The sequence below is a fragment of the Brassica napus genome, chromosome C2 (genome assembly GCF_020379485.1).
Source record: "Brassica napus cultivar Da-Ae chromosome C2, Da-Ae, whole genome shotgun sequence".
NCBI lineage: Eukaryota > Viridiplantae > Streptophyta > Magnoliopsida > Brassicales > Brassicaceae > Brassica > Brassica napus.
Genome location: NC_063445.1, coordinates 44,454,587 through 44,472,719, shown reverse-complemented (window position 1 = coordinate 44,472,719; position 18,133 = coordinate 44,454,587). Strand labels below are relative to the sequence as shown.

At 33.9% G+C, this 18,133-nt stretch overlaps 1 protein-coding gene, 1 long non-coding RNA gene and 1 other non-coding gene across 3 annotated transcripts; 2 read left to right on the top strand and 1 right to left on the bottom strand.

The window, feature by feature from the left end:
• The first annotated feature begins 2,939 nt into the window (after positions 1-2,939).
• Positions 2,940-5,428, top strand: LOC125581832. Its single transcript, XR_007319579.1, has 2 exons — positions 2,940-4,572; positions 5,303-5,428. It is a non-coding gene; the product is annotated as an uncharacterized LOC125581832 (long non-coding RNA).
• LOC125581831 lies at positions 5,398-15,146 on the bottom strand. The gene is made up of 2 exons (XM_048747886.1): positions 13,427-15,146; positions 5,398-13,322 (listed from the first exon to the last, which is right to left on the bottom strand). The coding sequence occupies exon 2, from the start codon at positions 7,430-7,432 to the stop codon at positions 6,254-6,256; it is 1,179 nt and encodes a 392-aa protein (XP_048603843.1). The 5' UTR covers positions 7,433-13,322; positions 13,427-15,146; the 3' UTR covers positions 5,398-6,253.
• LOC125582757 lies at positions 8,059-8,165 on the top strand. The gene has a single exon (XR_007320211.1). It is a non-coding gene; the product is annotated as a small nucleolar RNA R71 (small nucleolar RNA).
• Positions 15,147-18,133: the final 2,987 nt, after the last annotated feature.

Below are 18,133 nucleotides of genomic sequence, written 5' to 3'. Positions count from 1 at the left end.
TGTTGGGATTGTCTCTTATATCTCCTGGTGTGGCTGTATTTATTTATCTTTTATTTGATAGGTAATATGTAAACAAAAATCATTGTTAGTTGTATTTATCAGAGTTTGTAACTTACTATACTTTTTTGTTTAGGTAATTTCACTGATCTTGGTTGTCGTCTTCGTCTTCTTCGTAAGCATCTGTGAAAGTAAGTTTGTAAATTGTTAAATATTTGGTCTTGTAGTTTATATTTGTTTAGCTGGCTCAATGTATGTGTCGTTGAATTTTAGTTGAGTTGATTGGTTTGGTATATTTGTTTTGAAGTTTATTTGTAAGATTAGACAAAAAGAGAGGTGATCATTAATGAATCGTCTTTTTTGGGATTCTAGTTTTTGGTGTTTTGATTGTTTGGGTTATTGTGGTTTCTTTTAAACAGTAAAATAACGATTTGTGTAAAATTAGATTGATAAGTAAGAGAGATAAATAGATGACCACAAATCTTGGGTATGAAATATTTTTGATTATTGATGTTAGCACAATATAGACAGTAATATAAAGGGAATTATGTGTTGATTGTTTCTTACGGATCAATGAGGAGACGGATAACGACTCGAGTTGTTTCTTTGGTGAGGCTAGAGCCCTGGACAGAACGGATTTGCCCAACCACATCTGTGAGTTTAAATATCAGTTATGATATCAAAACATAATATAAACCCATATGCAATATGATAATATACCTGGGAGTTCTAGGTTTGTGTTCGAAATCACTTGGAGATTGTCGAACAGTCTAATCTTGACTGAAGATTGATCTCAGGAGCACCCATGGTGACTTCATCAATAATGGTTAGTGAGATGAAACGAATGAGGAATGGATGATCAGTTATCTTGTACATGCTTGAGCACCTAGAAACCTCAAAACGATCAACTTTCACAATGGAACCAGCTTTCAAAGATGGCATGTAATGATTAGCACGTCCGACGGGAGTAAACCCATGAATCACGGAATCTGCAAATAATATTATTCAACAAAGAATCAGGAAATGAATTAAAACAATTATGTTAAATAAGTGTTATAGATCGAAGATTCACTTACCTTTTCATCAAGGAAGAGAACCGTGATTCTCACAAACTCTCTGTCTTTCTTGAAGTTCAGGGAATCCCAGAAGCGAGGAAGCCAGAGGCTATGCTCTGACAACTACGACCAAGACGGAGAGATTCGAAGGTTGAGTGACGGACGCCGAGACGCCGGTTTGACGAATTGGAGAGGTAGAGAGAAACATTTCTAGAAGTTGGTTAAATTTAAGAGGAATCAATGAGTTTGTTGGAGATGCAGATTGGGTTCATCAAAGATGAGAATTATATATATAGGGTTTATATAGGGGCTACAAATCAGGAACATTTATGATCAAGCGATTTAAGATGTGGACATGAAGAGTTCACCGGTGAAAAAATAGATTACGAACAGACACATGACGCAACTCTGTAACTCATACTTGTTTGAGACATTGATGAAAAGAACTCAAACTCATGTTAAACGACAACAGTTTACAATATGAGAAAACTATAATTGTTGCAAACTTGAGTTTTTTTTTCATATAACGTGATGAATCTCATTTAAAAATGAAATCCATAACGCATTTGTAGGCCCGACCCTCAGAGGAAGCCAAAAAGCAAGAGCTTCCGACCTTCATAAATATATATTAGGTTCGACCATCCATGTACAAAGTATCATTTTGCTTAGTGGTATAAATGTTTGTGTTTATATCTCAATAATCCGGGTTCGAACTATAAACTTGACATTTTTTCACACTTTTTAAAAGTGGAGCCCACAAAACGCTGACGTGACATACTGAAGATTGAGCAAAAACCCATCTATTATAATATATATTAAGATCTTGTGTTCTAATAGTTTTACATCTTTTTCTTCGTTCCCAGACGGAAGTACTTTGTTGAAATTTTAATTACGGGCATATATCAAATATATATATGTATATGGTATATCTAAAAATTTATTTATTTTTGCGCCTACAGATTAGACGCCTGCTTCTTATGTGACTTTATGTAAATTATTTATTCCCAAACAAAGACCAGAGGCCGATCCACGAGTTGGTGCGAGGGGTGTCAAGTGACGCATGTTAAATATAATTATCCCCTGAATATTTATTGCAGAGAATATTTTCGTAGCCACGTGTCATTACTAGCATAATTACTAAATTTTTTTAAAAAATAAGTTGGTCCATATAAATATATATTATATTTTTTGTTAAACTAACTATCAAATTGATTAGTAATGTACAAAGGAATATTCTTAATTATATTCTTAAATAAAAAGCTACGGAATTACCTAATATGATTAACATATACGACAATTAATGATTATGAATAATACATTTTGATAATAATTTTTGTATCATTTCACTTTTTTGTCTAATTTTATATTATTAAAAGAAATTAAACAATCACATTAAGCTTATAATAAAAAAAATTTAGATTTTTTTCTTATATGTTATATTTAAAAATTTTTAAAGCGATTATAAATTACTAAAAAAAGGTAAAATTCTCACACTAAAATTTTTGTGATCAATGGTTTAACTTTTCTTTTGTTCAAAAAAGATACAAATGATTATAAATCGTATAAATATGAAGTCTCATTAATAAATATTCATATTATATATATATATATATATATATATATATTAATATCATTAAAATTAAGTCATGTACTATATAAAAATATAAAATATGTTAAATGAAATTTTCATTGAAAATTATTGAGATATTCCTACTTTAATTTTAAAATTCGTACTGAAAAATCTCACATTAAAACTTTGTGATTAACATATTAAATTTTTTGTTACAATAAATATAAAAATGTTAATAAAATTATATGAGTAGGAAGTATCAATAATAAATATTTATATTAAAATATACTATATATATCTATGTCAATATCACTAAAGTTTAATTATATACCGTATAAAGTAAATAAAATGATTGTTTTGATTTATTTACCGAAAACATGATTGTAAATAAATAAAAGGTACTGGTTTTGATTTATGTGCTTACTCTAATGTATATACTGTTATGTATACAAATTATTTTTTAAATAGGTGGTTTCTAATATGTTTTTGATCCTGAAAATCCGAGAAATACACTTCTTCAAATCGAAGTGATTTTTAATATTGGAAGCACTATATATATATATTGTTCAAATATATATATATATATATTCATTCAGATTAAATAATTTAGTCTTGATTTTTATTCCTAAAAAGTTTTGAATGAATTATCATGACAAAATTTCAATCACCTCCTTTTTAGTTTGTTAGAAGAATGAGATATTTGATCATCCGTCTAATATTTGTTTGTTTTTAATACCCTATCTAGCCATTATAATTGTAAGAATGAGAGATTTGAACGATTTATTATAAATTTTCTGGTTTATCATTTAATAAATCAAACAATTCTTAGTTATACACATAATTTACATATGCTAGAATAGTAAATTATTATATATATTTTTATCGGTATACTCTTAAGTAACCAAAACTCAAAAACCGTAGGTTAATAAATAAGTAACTTTTTAGTTGTTCCAATATTAGATGATTTTTATATTGAAATTTGAATTATATACTAGGCAGACGTTTATATTTCGAGTATGCACTTATATTATATAACAGCTTGATATAATTGATTTGAACACTAACATGTAAATAGAGTTTGTTGGTGATTTTCTTCAAAAATTTGATTCTTATATATGTGTTTAGAGTGGAACTAATTTTTACAAATGTCAATCTTTTTAAATCGACAGTTATGTACATTTTAATTCCTAACCCTAACCGTGTATTCTTGTACAAGTATTTATATATGCTGTACTCTTCGTTAAAAAAGCCAGCCACCAATATTTTAGATCGAGCCATAGCTGATGCCATTGTGTTATCCACCTCTGATCATCACCCTCTTCTCCATCTCTTTCCTCCTTTATTCCCACGTTCTTCTTCTCCTTCTTTATGAAGCTGTGCGTTGTTGTTAGGAGATGCGAGACGCAAGCACCACCACCACCGTGAACCATCTAACCTCATCCCACCGGAGCCATGGTTCATCACCCGAGGAGCAGCCCATGTTATCACAGACTCGTTACCTGCCGTCACATCCGTTGCGTTGTTGTTACGTATCGGATCCGTGAGATGGAGAGCATGAGCCGAGAGGAGAGAAAGGCGTTCGAGGCGGAGCCGCCATGTTCCTCACCACCACCGGTCGTACCGCCGTGATCCCTTGGTCACAGTAGCTGATCCATGTTGTCGGAGAGCCATCGATGCTACGTCGGTGACGTCTCGTATCGGTTGGTGATGTGGAGCACGTGATCAATTATGATAAGTTCCTTATCCTATTTTTCTTGTATTACAAGTAACCGTTCTTATCATAAACCCTATACATATATATTAATTATGCCTTTTGTCTTGTATTATTTATATTCGATTTGATGTGTCGCGGTGAGAAGTAGAGATCCGTGGCGAAACTGTAGCTTTCTTGCTGATCAAGTCATTTCGTTTATAGTCGGACTCGCTTCCGGTTCTTCCTTATTGGATAAGGTGAGGACTATTCCATTAAATCCCGTACTAGTGTAAAATTCTTGCTATGATAGTTTAGATTTCGAAACATGATCCGTCTGTTTGAATCGAGTCTGCCTGAGTTTTGTTTGGTAGTTAGTTTATTCAATGTTAACCGGAATTATGGGTCTAGAGGATTCAACTCTTGTTTGGATTGTTTGATGTTAAATGATGATATATATATATATATATATATATAGTTATACAGTAGGGACTATGTGGTGGGTGCGGGGGCCCAGAGAGATCTGGGCTGGCGACGCATATGAGTACGGGGGCACAAAGAAATCTGAGCTAGCGACGTATAGAATGCATGGGCACAGAGACATCTGAGCTATCGACGCATATTGGATGAGTATGGGGGCCCAGAGACGTCTGAGCTAGTGACGTATATTGTATGGTGTGGGGTGCAAAGATGTTTGCATATCGACGCATAGTAGTGGAGTGCGGAGGTTCCAGTGATGTCTGGACTAGCGACACATATTATATTATCGTATATCCGTATGAGGAGAATGCAGAGTGTGTGGACTAGCTATGTACCATCAGCGCATTGTTTGTTTTGTGTGATGTGATAGGCATTGTGTGTGTTCATGTTAGAGTTAAACTTTCATAGTGGGAGTTCTATTTACTGAGTCAGTGGTTTGCATGTATAGCATCCCATACCTCGCTGGGTGAGTCCCATGTTGCTCATCCATCCTTTCTTTCCCCCTTTCAGGTGAGACCGACATGCAGATCAGATTGCTATCAGATTGGTGCTTTCGGGCGTTTCTTTATTTCTTTTACAGACTTGCGGTTTTATACTTTTATCTATATTTTTGCAATTTATTATACTATTTGGATCTATGCCTATTTATTTGATTTGTGGAGTTTGGAGATGATTTATGCAGAGTAATAAATTGAGATTTCAGGATTATTTATTATTATTTTATTTATGAAAATACGGGTGTTATACAAATGAGATATGTCAGGTTGTTCCATGTTCACATGTGTGTCTTTTGCCACTACTAAGGTCACTGAATAAGATAACTAAAGCACGAGGTGGTTAGTGATCAACACTGAATAAGGTCATAATTCCCACAAAGTTTTGACTAATTTGATCCTAAAACTTGACTCAAATCGATTCAAAAGAGAAACATAAGAAAGAAACAAGTTAGTAAACGATGAAAACCCTCCTCCAGACTTACTTCACACTGTCCCTGGTGTGAAATAAACCAGAGAGAAGGTAAAACAAGAAAAGAAAAGATATCTTTTTTGTCGAGATACTTACCGAGTGGAGCGGTTGCTCCGAAAATCATGGGTGATCCATCGCCTGGAGAGGTCGCTCTTTTCAGAGGGCATGGTGCTCTGTTTCTGCAACCCATAATTTTTGAAGTATCTTGGATTTTTCTTCTTTTTGACCTGAGACTCAATAACGAAAACAGAAAATAAGCAAAACAAAAACAAAACCAAGTTATATTTACACTTACCGGTGGGTTGCCTCCCACCAAGCGTTTGGTTTAAGTCACTAGTTTGACTTTGGTGACAGGGATCAGTCGCGTTGAGCATGAGAGCTTGTTCCAAAACAAGCCCCACAATCAGATATGTTCACCTTCAATACTCTGCTCAACAACCCTTTTACAGCAGCTTCCTTTTTCTCTTTCAGCTTATGTGTGAGAATATATATGACTTAAGAGAAAGGTTTAAAGGTACCCTTACACTTTACCTCATACTCAATGAATTTCTCATCACAATTTCGCGGTATCAAAATCATTGTAGGGTCGCCCTTAACCCTTTTCTTATGGATTTTTTCTTTCACCTTTGCATTCCCATTGAGATCCTTAGTATCAGTGTGAGAATCTCCATCCAGAACTTCTTTGATTCTACTGTTATCATCAAGCTCCTTCTTAGAAAATATTTTCAGCTGTTCTCCACTAACCACTTTGATGCAAGAGGCGTATCGGATTTGTGATCTGGTTGGGACATACTTGTAGAAAACCTTCTTGTTGAAGTTGGAGAAAGATACTCTCTTATTAGCCAGGTCGATGATTGCTCCCACTGTAGCCATAAATGACATTCCAAAGATCAAAGCCATCTCTTGATCCTTGTTCATCTCAACAACCTGAAATTCAGTATGGAGCATACAGTCTCCTACACGGACATGAAGATTGCAAAAGGTGCCATAAGGAACTGTCGTGGAAGAGTTTCCAAAAGTCATAGTCACCAGAGAAAGCTCAACATCAACAATGCCCAGCTCGTCAACAATTGCCTTTGAGATAAGATTTACACTAGACCTGGAGTCACAAAGAATTTCCTTGAATTTCACTCCAGCAATGGTACATGGAAAAGAACACTTTACAGGGTCAACAACCTTAGGCAATACCTTCAGTGATGATGTCAATTCTTCAGTAAAGAGTGCCTTAATTTCCTCACGAGTTTCTATGCAATTTTTGAAGAACATATGCAATTGCTGAATCTCCCAAGCATGTTCAAATGAGATCTTTCTAGGAAACCTTCTCACCATCTTCCTATATCCAGGAAGCTGCTCTGCACTAATGTGATCCATCAAATGTCTAGGTGGAATTGGATATGGAACCTTAATAACATAAACTCGCACTGGTGGAATCTTAGTAGGTTCGTCGGGAACAATCACTTTAGAGCTAGTAGGGTGCTCTGTTCTCTCTTCTGCGCCTAAAGCAGTTTCAGAAAACAGTTGCTCCGGTTCATTTTCCTCAGCTTTCTCACATCTCAGCTCTGTTGCATTACAATGCTCAACCCTAGGATTCATCACACTCTTTCCAGGAAGGGTTCCTTGTTGCCCCTTAACAGTCTCAGCAGTTTGAGCAATCTGAATATCGATCTTCTTCATATGGCTGCTAACCGCATCATACTTGGTACTCAGCTCGTTAAACCTGGTATTGATGTCTCTGGTAACCTGATACAACGCCTTGGCCTGAACCTTCTGACAGCTGTTGCATCATCATACCCAGACCCTTCAGCTCATCTGGTTGACCGTTTCCGGCAGCTGGAACAACTTGTTGGTTGCTCTGAGGCTTCTGCTGATTCTGATTCTGATTCTGACCCACAAACCGATTTTGTGCCTGACTGAAAATAAAAGTTTTACCTTGAAAGTTCTGTGGGAAGCCTTGCTGATCTTTTTCTTTCTTTTCAGCCTCGGGAGCAACCTCTTGTGTGTTCTGAATCTGCCCAGCCGTAACTTCCTCCATGCTGAAGCATTTCTCTTGGTTGTTTTTTAGTAGCTGATCAACCGTGGCTGTCAGCTTATCTATGTTCTGGTTGTCGACACTGTTAAATTTCTTGGAGCGGTCGCTCTCCTGATTCTTATTGGCTAAGCTAGCTGCCATGTTCTCAATCACCTTAAATGCTTCATCAATGGTTTGAGTCATGAAGTCTCCATTGCTTGAAGAGTTTAGAAAACTTAGGTATTCCCAGTCTACTCCATCATAGAAAATGTGCAGGAAGTAATCATCATCAAATATATGGTGAGGGCATTCCCTTCGGTAGTCATTATAACGCTCCCATGCGTCACAAAAAGCCTCATCAGTGAGCTGTATGGAAGAGGTGATCTTGTTCCTCAATGCAGTTGTTCTCGCCTTCGTGTAGAAACTGCTTAGGAACGCTGATTGGACATGTTCCCATGAAGTAAGAGAACCGGTGGGGAGAGAGTTCAACCATCGTGCAGCCTTTCCATCAAGAGAGAATGTGAACAACATTCACTTGATGTAGTCTGGTAGTATGCCATTCGCGAGAGTAAAGATGCAAACTTTTTCGAAGCTCTCAATGTGTTTCATTGGAATCTCTGTCAGGAGACCACTGAACACTTTTCTCTGCATGATATCGATCAAAGGAGGCTTAATCTCAAAGTCCTGTCTGAGGCAGGGTGGAGGAGTAATGGCAGAGCGCGTAGTAGGGAAGTTACGCGGAAGGTTTCTCTGCCTGATTGAAGCAGTTTGCTCCTGCTGTAGCGCGGCCTGTTCACCAGCTTGTTGAGCAGCTTGTTGCTGTGCTTGAATGGTCTGCTGCCTCTGTTGCTGCACCCTTTGCATTGTAGCAGCAAAATCATCCAGATTGCTGTAATCGCCCATTGTGGCGTTGGTCGGCCTTAGCTGTTGACGGTTTGTTATTTCTAACCTTTCTAGCTCCTGGTTCCTAAGTTTGACTTACTCTCATTGTGTGTTTCTCCGAGTATGTCTACTGATCATGCACATGGATCATTAGATGCAGCAAAAGGGTAAAGCAAGTTAGAGGTCTTAGACTAAATAAATTACCAAAAAATAAAGGTAAAAAGCTAGTCCCCATCAACGGCGCCAAATTGATATTACGTGTATCCGCACACCAAATAACCTAATGGTCACACTACCACAGTCGAATGGTATATCGATGTAGCACTTTAGGATCAAATCCACAGAGACCAACGGTTGCAATTTATCTTTATGTGATCAATATTAAGGTAAAAAATTAAGGGGGTTTCAAGATTAAGGTATCGTAACAAGCAAGTAACAGATTGGTTTATAGTTTTTAGATGATTAAGAATGCTAGCCTAGGGTGGTTTGATCGGGTGCTAAACAAGCGTGAGCCAAACAATTATTCAAGTTCAATTTAGCACTAGTCTAGAATTCGGATCACTTAAGATAGATCAGTCCACTGTCATAGTGCTTCACCTTTTGTCAATCGATCTCAGTACCTAAACTGTCGTTTGGACTGAGACGCGATGACAAACATTAAGATCAAGTCCGATATGTTCAAAAAACACCTTAACATCTACTTTCGCTGGTTAGGGATGCAATGCTCATTCATTCAATGCCTAGCAACCTATAACACTTTTGATGAATAGATTAAACATGTGATCAGATGCTAAATGACTAGTTGAACACAAGCAGTAAGTGTTGTAATGAATGAAGACAATCAATTTATAACTTATTCATGTTTATCCAACGGATCTAACACCCTAGACTATGCAAGTTAGCCCACTGCCTACTGCTTTAGTGATTGAACATTATGTATGGCTCTTATTCAGCGTATATGGAACCCACACATAAATTATTCTAATTTCATATTAAAAATTCTATATTTTTGTTTTTCATTTGAAAATTTATTAAATGCTTCACGCGGAAGGATTTTGCAGCTACTAGAATATTTTACTTTTTAGTAGTGTTTCAAAAAATTTTTTTTTTTTTACTTTTTAGTGAAATGTTGTTCCCACCTTATATTTCATTTACCGCTTGACTTTAGTTTTTTTAGAAAATATTATGCTAAAAAAATATGGATATATCGAATGTCAAGAGGTTTAGATTTTATTGTTTTCATATTTATATATACTAGAGTCTTTTTCCGCGCTACGCGCGGATAATCACTATAAATACATTTTATTTTGATGTTTAATTACAATATGACCTATCTTGTTGTATTTGTTTTTTTTTAGAAAAAGTTTATTAGTTATATATTGATAATTTTAACTTAATTTTGACCCATTTTTTGTTTGGTGTTTTGCTATTTTTTGGTAATTAATTTAACTATTGTTATTACAGATTTTTGCGTAATCAAAAATAAAAATTGCATGACTAATTTATAAAACGTAATTGTATAATCACTGTAAATGAAGAAAAAAAATTAACTATCAAACAAAATTTAACTAATGTATGAAATAAATAAGATGTGATAATTAGCTGTAATTCACGATGTGTGAAAGTTAAGCCCTGAAATTGTTTTATATTTTATATGTTTTATACTCCTTCTTTTTCAAAATGTTACATGTTTTAGGTTTTCACACTTATAAATAAAACATAATAAATCTTAGTATAATATGTATATTTTTTTGTGACCAACTATTTCTATAAATTTTAACCAATCAAAATTTAGTAAATACAATTTTTTTTTTTGAAGTTTACAATTTACCATTACTATCTATTAACAGTTGCATTGAAAAAAATAAAAGATACATCTTTTTAAAATAATCATTTTTTCTAAAACATATATTATTTTAGAACAGATGCAGTATTTTAGTTAATTAATATTATGTTTCATTCAGATAATGTAATTCTAGGACTCGAGATAGTATATTTATATTTGCTTAAAAACCTTTTGGAAAATTCAATTGCTTTTTAATATATATTATGATTAGGTATATATGTTAAATGACAAAACGCCACTAATAATAATCTAGGATCAATATTAAACTTAGGGACATTTATGGAATAATCAACATGAAAAAATTTAAATTGTATGTTAGCTTTAATAAGATAGAAGAATGTTAGCTTGGTGTAGGAAGATAGTGAAGAGGTTGTGTTTATGTTTTTCTTTGGGCGTTGAGTTGATGCGTGTGCAAGATATATTGAAATCTTGGTTTGTATATAATTGTAAAGAAAAGAGTTTTGTATATAAATATATGCAGTTAATATGCTTTGATTAATATAAAGTTGTTGGTGAGGGAATTGTCTTGTAAAAGTGCACAAATAAACGTCCCTTGGTCTTAACTAACAAAACATAAATATTTGACTATAGACTTCTTCGTGTCTGCTTGAATCCGTGATCACTTAGGAAAGCAGAGCAGAATGCTCGATGAAAATATCTGGAGTCTACGTGGACATGGTCAAACTTGATCCTTCTAAGGGTATGTGAGCATATCTATCAGTCACACAAGCTATTCACAATGAATTGTAAAGTTACTATCAGGATAACATATGTCTCTTTTACCATATCTCTTTTACCTGACAGTAACAACCTGCTGCTGCATTCTTTCTTGGGAGCTTCCGTATTTATCTCCGAGACGGTTGCTTCTTTCATAGTAACCGTCCCTTTTTAGTGCTTTCATACGCATCGGCTGGAATTTCAACTTTATCTTCTTCCGATGTCCGAGGGTCACTTGAGATCTCTACAATTTCCGTTGGCAGTTTTACTGCTGGTGCATCGTTGTTGTCACTATGAGCTGGTTTCTTCTCGCCTTTAGATGCAGCAGATGTAGTAAGAAATCGCCCCTTGGGAGGAGGACAGCATGCGGACTCCAAATCTACATTACAGCGATGATAGTTTAGCAGTGACGACTGATAAAACCAAGTTTAAGAACTCATGAATTGAGATAATGACTAAAATATAAATAGATGGATAAAAATACAAAACGCTAATTTCGGTCGGTTTGTCTCCAGAAACTATCATTATTTCGCCGGCTTTTTCTTTGTTTTTATTTATATTTTACTTTTTAGCCACATTTATATTTTACTTATGTAGTAGATAATAATAGGTTGACAATTCCTTTCGTTTATTTATATTTTTTTGGCTTTTCAGATTTGCATAGGCATGTTAGAGATGTATCTGTTCGCATCATCATAGAAGGCGATCATCTCTGGTTCTATTAGCAATGGCATGCATAGTAAAGTTATTTCTATTAACACCTGTAGTTGGTCGGGTCTTTAGCCGTTGTAATATTTCTTTGAACACACAGTTAACATTATACATGCATTTAAAATTTAGTAAAAAGGTTATTTAAATGTCTTTGAGGAGACTGAGCTATTTAAATGTTTGTATAGCTTCTCTTTGCCCTTGTAACCTAGGAGGGACTGTTTCTCCGGTAATCGGAATCGGTATTAAAGGGTTTAATGAATTTCAATTTTTTTTTGTTTAAATAAGTGACCTCCTAAATCTTCTTTCGTGAAACAAATGAGTATAAGTGGAGAAGCAGATAAAGCCAATGGCAGAAAATGAAAAAAATTTGAGTCACGGCGACTATACAAAGATCTCTACAGTTTATATAAACGCCAAAAATATAAATAGATGGATAAAAATACAAAACACTAATTTTGGTCGGTTTGTTTCAAGAAACTATCATTATTTCGCCGGCTTTTCTTCTTTGTTTTGAGATTCTGTAAAATCATCCGTTTAAATAGCACTAATAGTCTAGATGATCCAGGAAAAAAAGACCCATCTCATATCTTTCTCTTAGATTCTTTTTTATCATAAAATAAACGTTCACTAAATAAACATATGGACTGGAGTATGAGACATTAATCAACTTTCTGAAAATCTTATTATAAGAGAACCTCTTGCTTAGCTGCTTAAAAGGTATCAAAAAGGTAATTTCTTCCTAAAGAAAATGGCTGAGGCAAATCAAAGATAATTCAACTATATAATCCTGCAATCAGGGGCCCTGATTCATGCCGCATATTGCAAACCAAAACACTTATCGGGAAGTCCTTGCGAGGGCCTCCATATCACGCTCTCAAATAACCCGGCAGTGGTGACTAAGTGTGGGTCCTTCTCCTCATCTCATCTAAAGGGAAGATTCAACTCTATATCAGTCAATCAACAAAAAAATGGATTATAAAGCAGACCATAAATTTGTGTACTTTAATTAAAATAAGACAAAAAAATGCAAGAGTTATTACCATCAACGTCAAGAGACCATCAAAGAAGCATTCAGACTGGTATAAAATCATAAAATTTTCTTGCCCTGCAATCTGGCAAATCACATCAATAGGATCAATAGATGAAATACCCTTTTTGACAATTCCTTTATTCCAAATAATTACAAAAGTGAGACAAATTGAGATCCTAAATTACACAGTTTTAAGTTTTGAGCACAAAGTAACTGGAGGTGGAGGATACATATTAAGCTTACATGTCAATACGGAGCCGCACCACAAATTCACAATCCCAGAATCAGAAAGTCTGACCAAGTCGTCGAAGGATGGCTGATTGAGCAAAATTAGCAGCAGATGAAGACATTTTCGAGGATCAAATGAAATCTGCGCCGGTTCAAAGGGGATAAGAGTAGATATGAGATATTCGTCTCCGGCGTGTAACATGAACTATATATAAAGAGGAACTCCGAGTCGGTTACGAAACCCACCATTAATGATGGTCTGAGTTAACACTGGAAGATGTAGAGACAAAGGAAGATGAAGAGTTGATGAATTTAGTGAAGAAAGTGGAAATGGATACGTATGTGAGCGAGGTGAGTCGCTACAGTGCAGAAACCCTAGATGCAAGATGAAGATGACGATTAGGCGACTTAGAAGCATATTTGGGTCAGAATAGGGGTTTAATAAACTTGGGTCTCGGCCACTTTAAACAAAACGTATAAGATAGGTTATAAATGGCCCACCGAATCTATAATATAATGGGCTGGAAATAAACGATTTTCTAAAGTTTCAAAAAATTTTAAAGTCGTGCTGACATGGCATATTTGTAGAATCTGATTGGTTCGAATTAATCTGCTGATGTGGACACCCTCTTTGTTGAGCATATTCCCCTTTTATTACTTGTTTGATTTGATGCACAACTACAGTGTTGTTAATAATTTAGTAAACTCCTACACGTAGTTCTTTGAAAGCAACTCATCTCCAGATGGCAAATGAGGGTCATAATCAAGGAGCAGCCCAACCAATGAATGTCTTATATGTTCTTAATCCTTCCAAAGTGAATGGATCATTGTGGAAAATGAGGGACATAATCAAGAAGCAGCCCAACCAAGGAGCAACTCATCTCCGGATGGCAAATATAGTTTTAGTCTAATCTATAGCACTCTAACTTGTCTTTTATAATACATTCTCAGAGCAAGTTCTCTTGGAATCATTTCGTTGAATCTGAGGTGCGAAAGATGTTTTGCAAATGTGCTGCAACAAATCTGATAGATATGATTAGCCGAGTAAAAGAAAGAGGTAAGCAGCCATATTGGATCCTTGATGATTTCTACAAAGATTTGGTTGCCTACTGGGAAACAGACAAAGCTAAGGAAAAATAAATAAATAAAAAGCTTCTAAGGGTCGAATATCTGATCGAAACGGGCTGGAACCTCATAAACACGAGCTGGCTGCTATCTTTTGTCCACGGGTGTCAACAATTAAGTCTCAGTTGGCTGGTTTAGTTATTTTCTAAGTTTTTGTTAGCTTTTTTAGCTTTCAAATTATCATTTCTGATGCGTTGTTTAACTTTTTCACATTTTAGTTTATTTAATAAATTTGGTTATTTGGCTTTTGTGTTATTATAAAATATATTTACTGTAAATTATTTTAATCCATCTAGTATTATTATAACAAAATACTGCAACACATTTAACAATCTATTAATTTTATTGAAATATCAATTGTTAACCACGTAATAACCTTCCTCACTAAATATTTTCACCAAACATATTATTCAAAAAAAAATTGCATCGAAAAAATTAAAACAACATTCGCTACAATTTATATAGCAAATTTTGTAACAATTTAAGTTGCAACCATACGTCGTATTTATACCAAAATATTTAATAGATGCATTGTTGCATTAATACTATTAAATTGCAATATGTTTTTTGTTTGCAAATTTGCTATGTTGTTTGCTATATGTTTAACGTAGCAATGATTTGCCACTATTAACGTTGCACAAATACATTGTAAATTTACAAAAAAATTGCTATAAAAAAAATTGTTGCAATAATATGACATATATAGCAATTACTCAATTTGTTGCTAATTTTGCTACGTATATGCAACAAACATATATTTGCAATATCCAAACAATAAAAAGTTAAAAAAATTCACATTTTTGTTGCAATTTAATATTTGCAACAATATAATAGCATAATGCAACAATATATCACTATTGCAATATGACAATTTTCTTGTAATGAAAAGTTTATGGGTGCGACTGGTAACCATCGCACGAACATTAGAAATTAATAGGAAAAGAATACATAGGAATAAAATTTTGGGAATAACGAAGAATGATGGTTCCTTATCAAAATTAACAAGGAACAAATTTACATTATAATTCTCTACAAAAAAACAGAATGAGAAGGAATGAAGAGGAAAAAATATTCCTCATGAATGATAATTTTTTTTAAAGAATGAAGTGTTCCTCTCCATTCTCTTGGTTACCATTCAAACCCTACATTTTACAGTTTAGTCTTAAGTTTTATTAATAATTAATTTTAATCATTAAATTTTAATAAATAAACAATAAGCACATCTTAATATATGGTATTGATATCATTAGTATACAAATTTGGTAAAAACACCAAATTATATATAACCAATTCTTTCACTATTTTTTTTTCTTTCTTTTTTTATAACGCTGATTTATTATGATACTATATTTATGAGAAATATTATATAGACGATTCGACAACCGACAATACTACCTGCCTTATGAAAATCTATGCCTAACTGCATCATCTGAGTCATCCTATGAAGATTCATTCTTGACCAGATTTAATTGCGTCATGTTGAAGATTCCTTATAAACTTTTCTTCTGTAGTCTGCATTAATAAATCGTTTTCTCCGGGACTTGAAACTTGGATTTCCTATAATCTGCAAGAAATTGCATAGTCTGGAATTCAAACCCCAAATCTGGATGTAGAAGCCTTTAAACCTTAACCAGTACACTACCCGCTTTCCACCGGTTATTTCACTATTAGCAATTGACTTCGTACACCAGCAATTTTTTTATTATGAATCACTTTGTCATTACATTACTAAAAATGTAGTTTCGGATACAACTGTGTATATTGCATCAGCCACATCTATTTTATTTAACGATAAGATTATGGATTTCAAGGAAGTAAAAAAATGCCAGAAACAACCAGGCTTCGTAGTCTGGTGGTAATGGAACCTCGGCTGAGGTGTCCGCCACCCGACTTCGAGACCTGGCCACTGCGGCTTTCACATGGGCTCCGCAGCCCGACAGATCACCAGTGAGGATACGAGGCCCTTAAGTGGAGGCTTAAAAAGCTCAGTCCCAGCTTCGGCCAGTGAACTATTCGGCCCACAATTGTGAACCGGATACTGTCGTAATATCAAAAAAAAAAAAAAAAAATGCCAGAAACTTTGGAAATGATATACTCCTAGTGTTTGGTCCGTACTACTACGTACGGGTAAGTAATTCTAGATAATAAACCTAGAAAATTATAACAACTAACAGCAATAATAAGGTAAACTATTGTACCTCTATTTACCATATTACCTTAATCTCGTCACACACAGCACCACAATACGTCATCTTTACGTTTTTAATGGCAAGTTTAGCTAGTTTTTTTTTTTCTTTTGAAAAAAGTTTAGCTAGTTTTTCTTTGCATATATCCATGATAAACTAAAAAACTCACCCAAAATTTTTAATTAACATTAAAAAAAATTAACAATAAGATTATAACTTTCTATTTTAACAAAAAGAAAAGTGCTAAACTATTTACCTTTAGTATTCCATAGTCTGATTGTTAAATCTAATTGTGCTATCTTGTTGCCCATTCCTCTTCTTGTAAATAATACATAAAAACACTTCAAACAGAATCATACAAAAAAATGTATTACTCTGACAAGTAGAGAAAGATAACTTTGACGAAAAAAAGACATCATAAAGTTATCTCGAGGCTTGATGCTACACTCAAACCCCAAAAACTAATTAAAAACGAAACGATTAAAAAAAGATGACAATAAAAGGATGAAAAAACATTTTGGGTTAACACAGGATTTTGTGCGTAGCACATAAATTTCTACAAAAAAAAACATTTTGAGTTAACACAGGATTTTGGCTAAGACACTTCTACAATTTGATGGTCAAACAACCATTTAAAGCATTAAAAATTTAAGGCTCTGGTTTTTTTTTTCTAAAGACTAAAGTAAATAAAAATATCTTCACCTGAAATTCTAAATGGTCAAACGTTTGGTATCTTACCTTCCTAATCCATTCGTTTATGCCTCTTCCAAATCCACATCAGCTTCGATGCTTCTTCAAATGAGATTTGATTTTTTCATACATTTCTGCAGCAAATTAAAATAAATTTCAAAACTGAACAATACCAATATGTATGCTATATTTTATATGAACTACAAAATTATTGTATCAATATTCCTACGCAACTTTAAACTCGACCTCCGTATTTAAAACTAATGATATTCCGCGCGACGGGTTCGTATGTTTTATTCTTACATGAATTTACAATTTATTTTATGATCTTAGTAAATAGAATATCAAACAAATGAAAATGAAAATATGTTGAAAGAGAATGATACATATTTCCGATCTATTTGATAGTGGTTAGTGATTATAAGGTATTACTTTGTTTTGAAGTTGATTAGTTCAGAGTGAAATAGCATAAATGATTGTGACTAATCGATTCAATAAAAGTAGAATAAAAACTGATAGTCGTAACAAAATTAATTTACTTGAAATTTAAACATAAAGTAAAGTTGATATTTTATTTAGAGAACATACATATACTGTTAAGTACCATGTGGACATTATATAGAAGGAACAGTATTTGAATCTTTATTTTATTTAAGTACCAGATAGTACCTACCGACGGATGAGCAAATGAGCAAATAATATAGGGCAAATCTCCAGAATAGCACTTTTCTAAGTTTATATCACAAAAATAGCACTCAAAAACTAAAATGACCAAAATAGCACATTTATAAGTTTATCCTTTGAAAATTTTAATTTTTTTATTTTTCAAAATTTGAAATCTTATCCCCAAAACCTCATTTCTCAACTCTAAACCCTAAACCCTAAACTCTAAACCCTAAACCATAAACCCTAAACTCTAAACTCTAAACCCCAAACCCTAAACCCTAAACTC

Bases quoted from the DNA above. Each gene is read 5' to 3' on its own strand.
- LOC125581831 (XM_048747886.1), bottom strand. From the start codon at position 7,432: ATGAAGAAGATCGATATTCAGATTGCTCAAACTGCTGAGACTGTTAAG.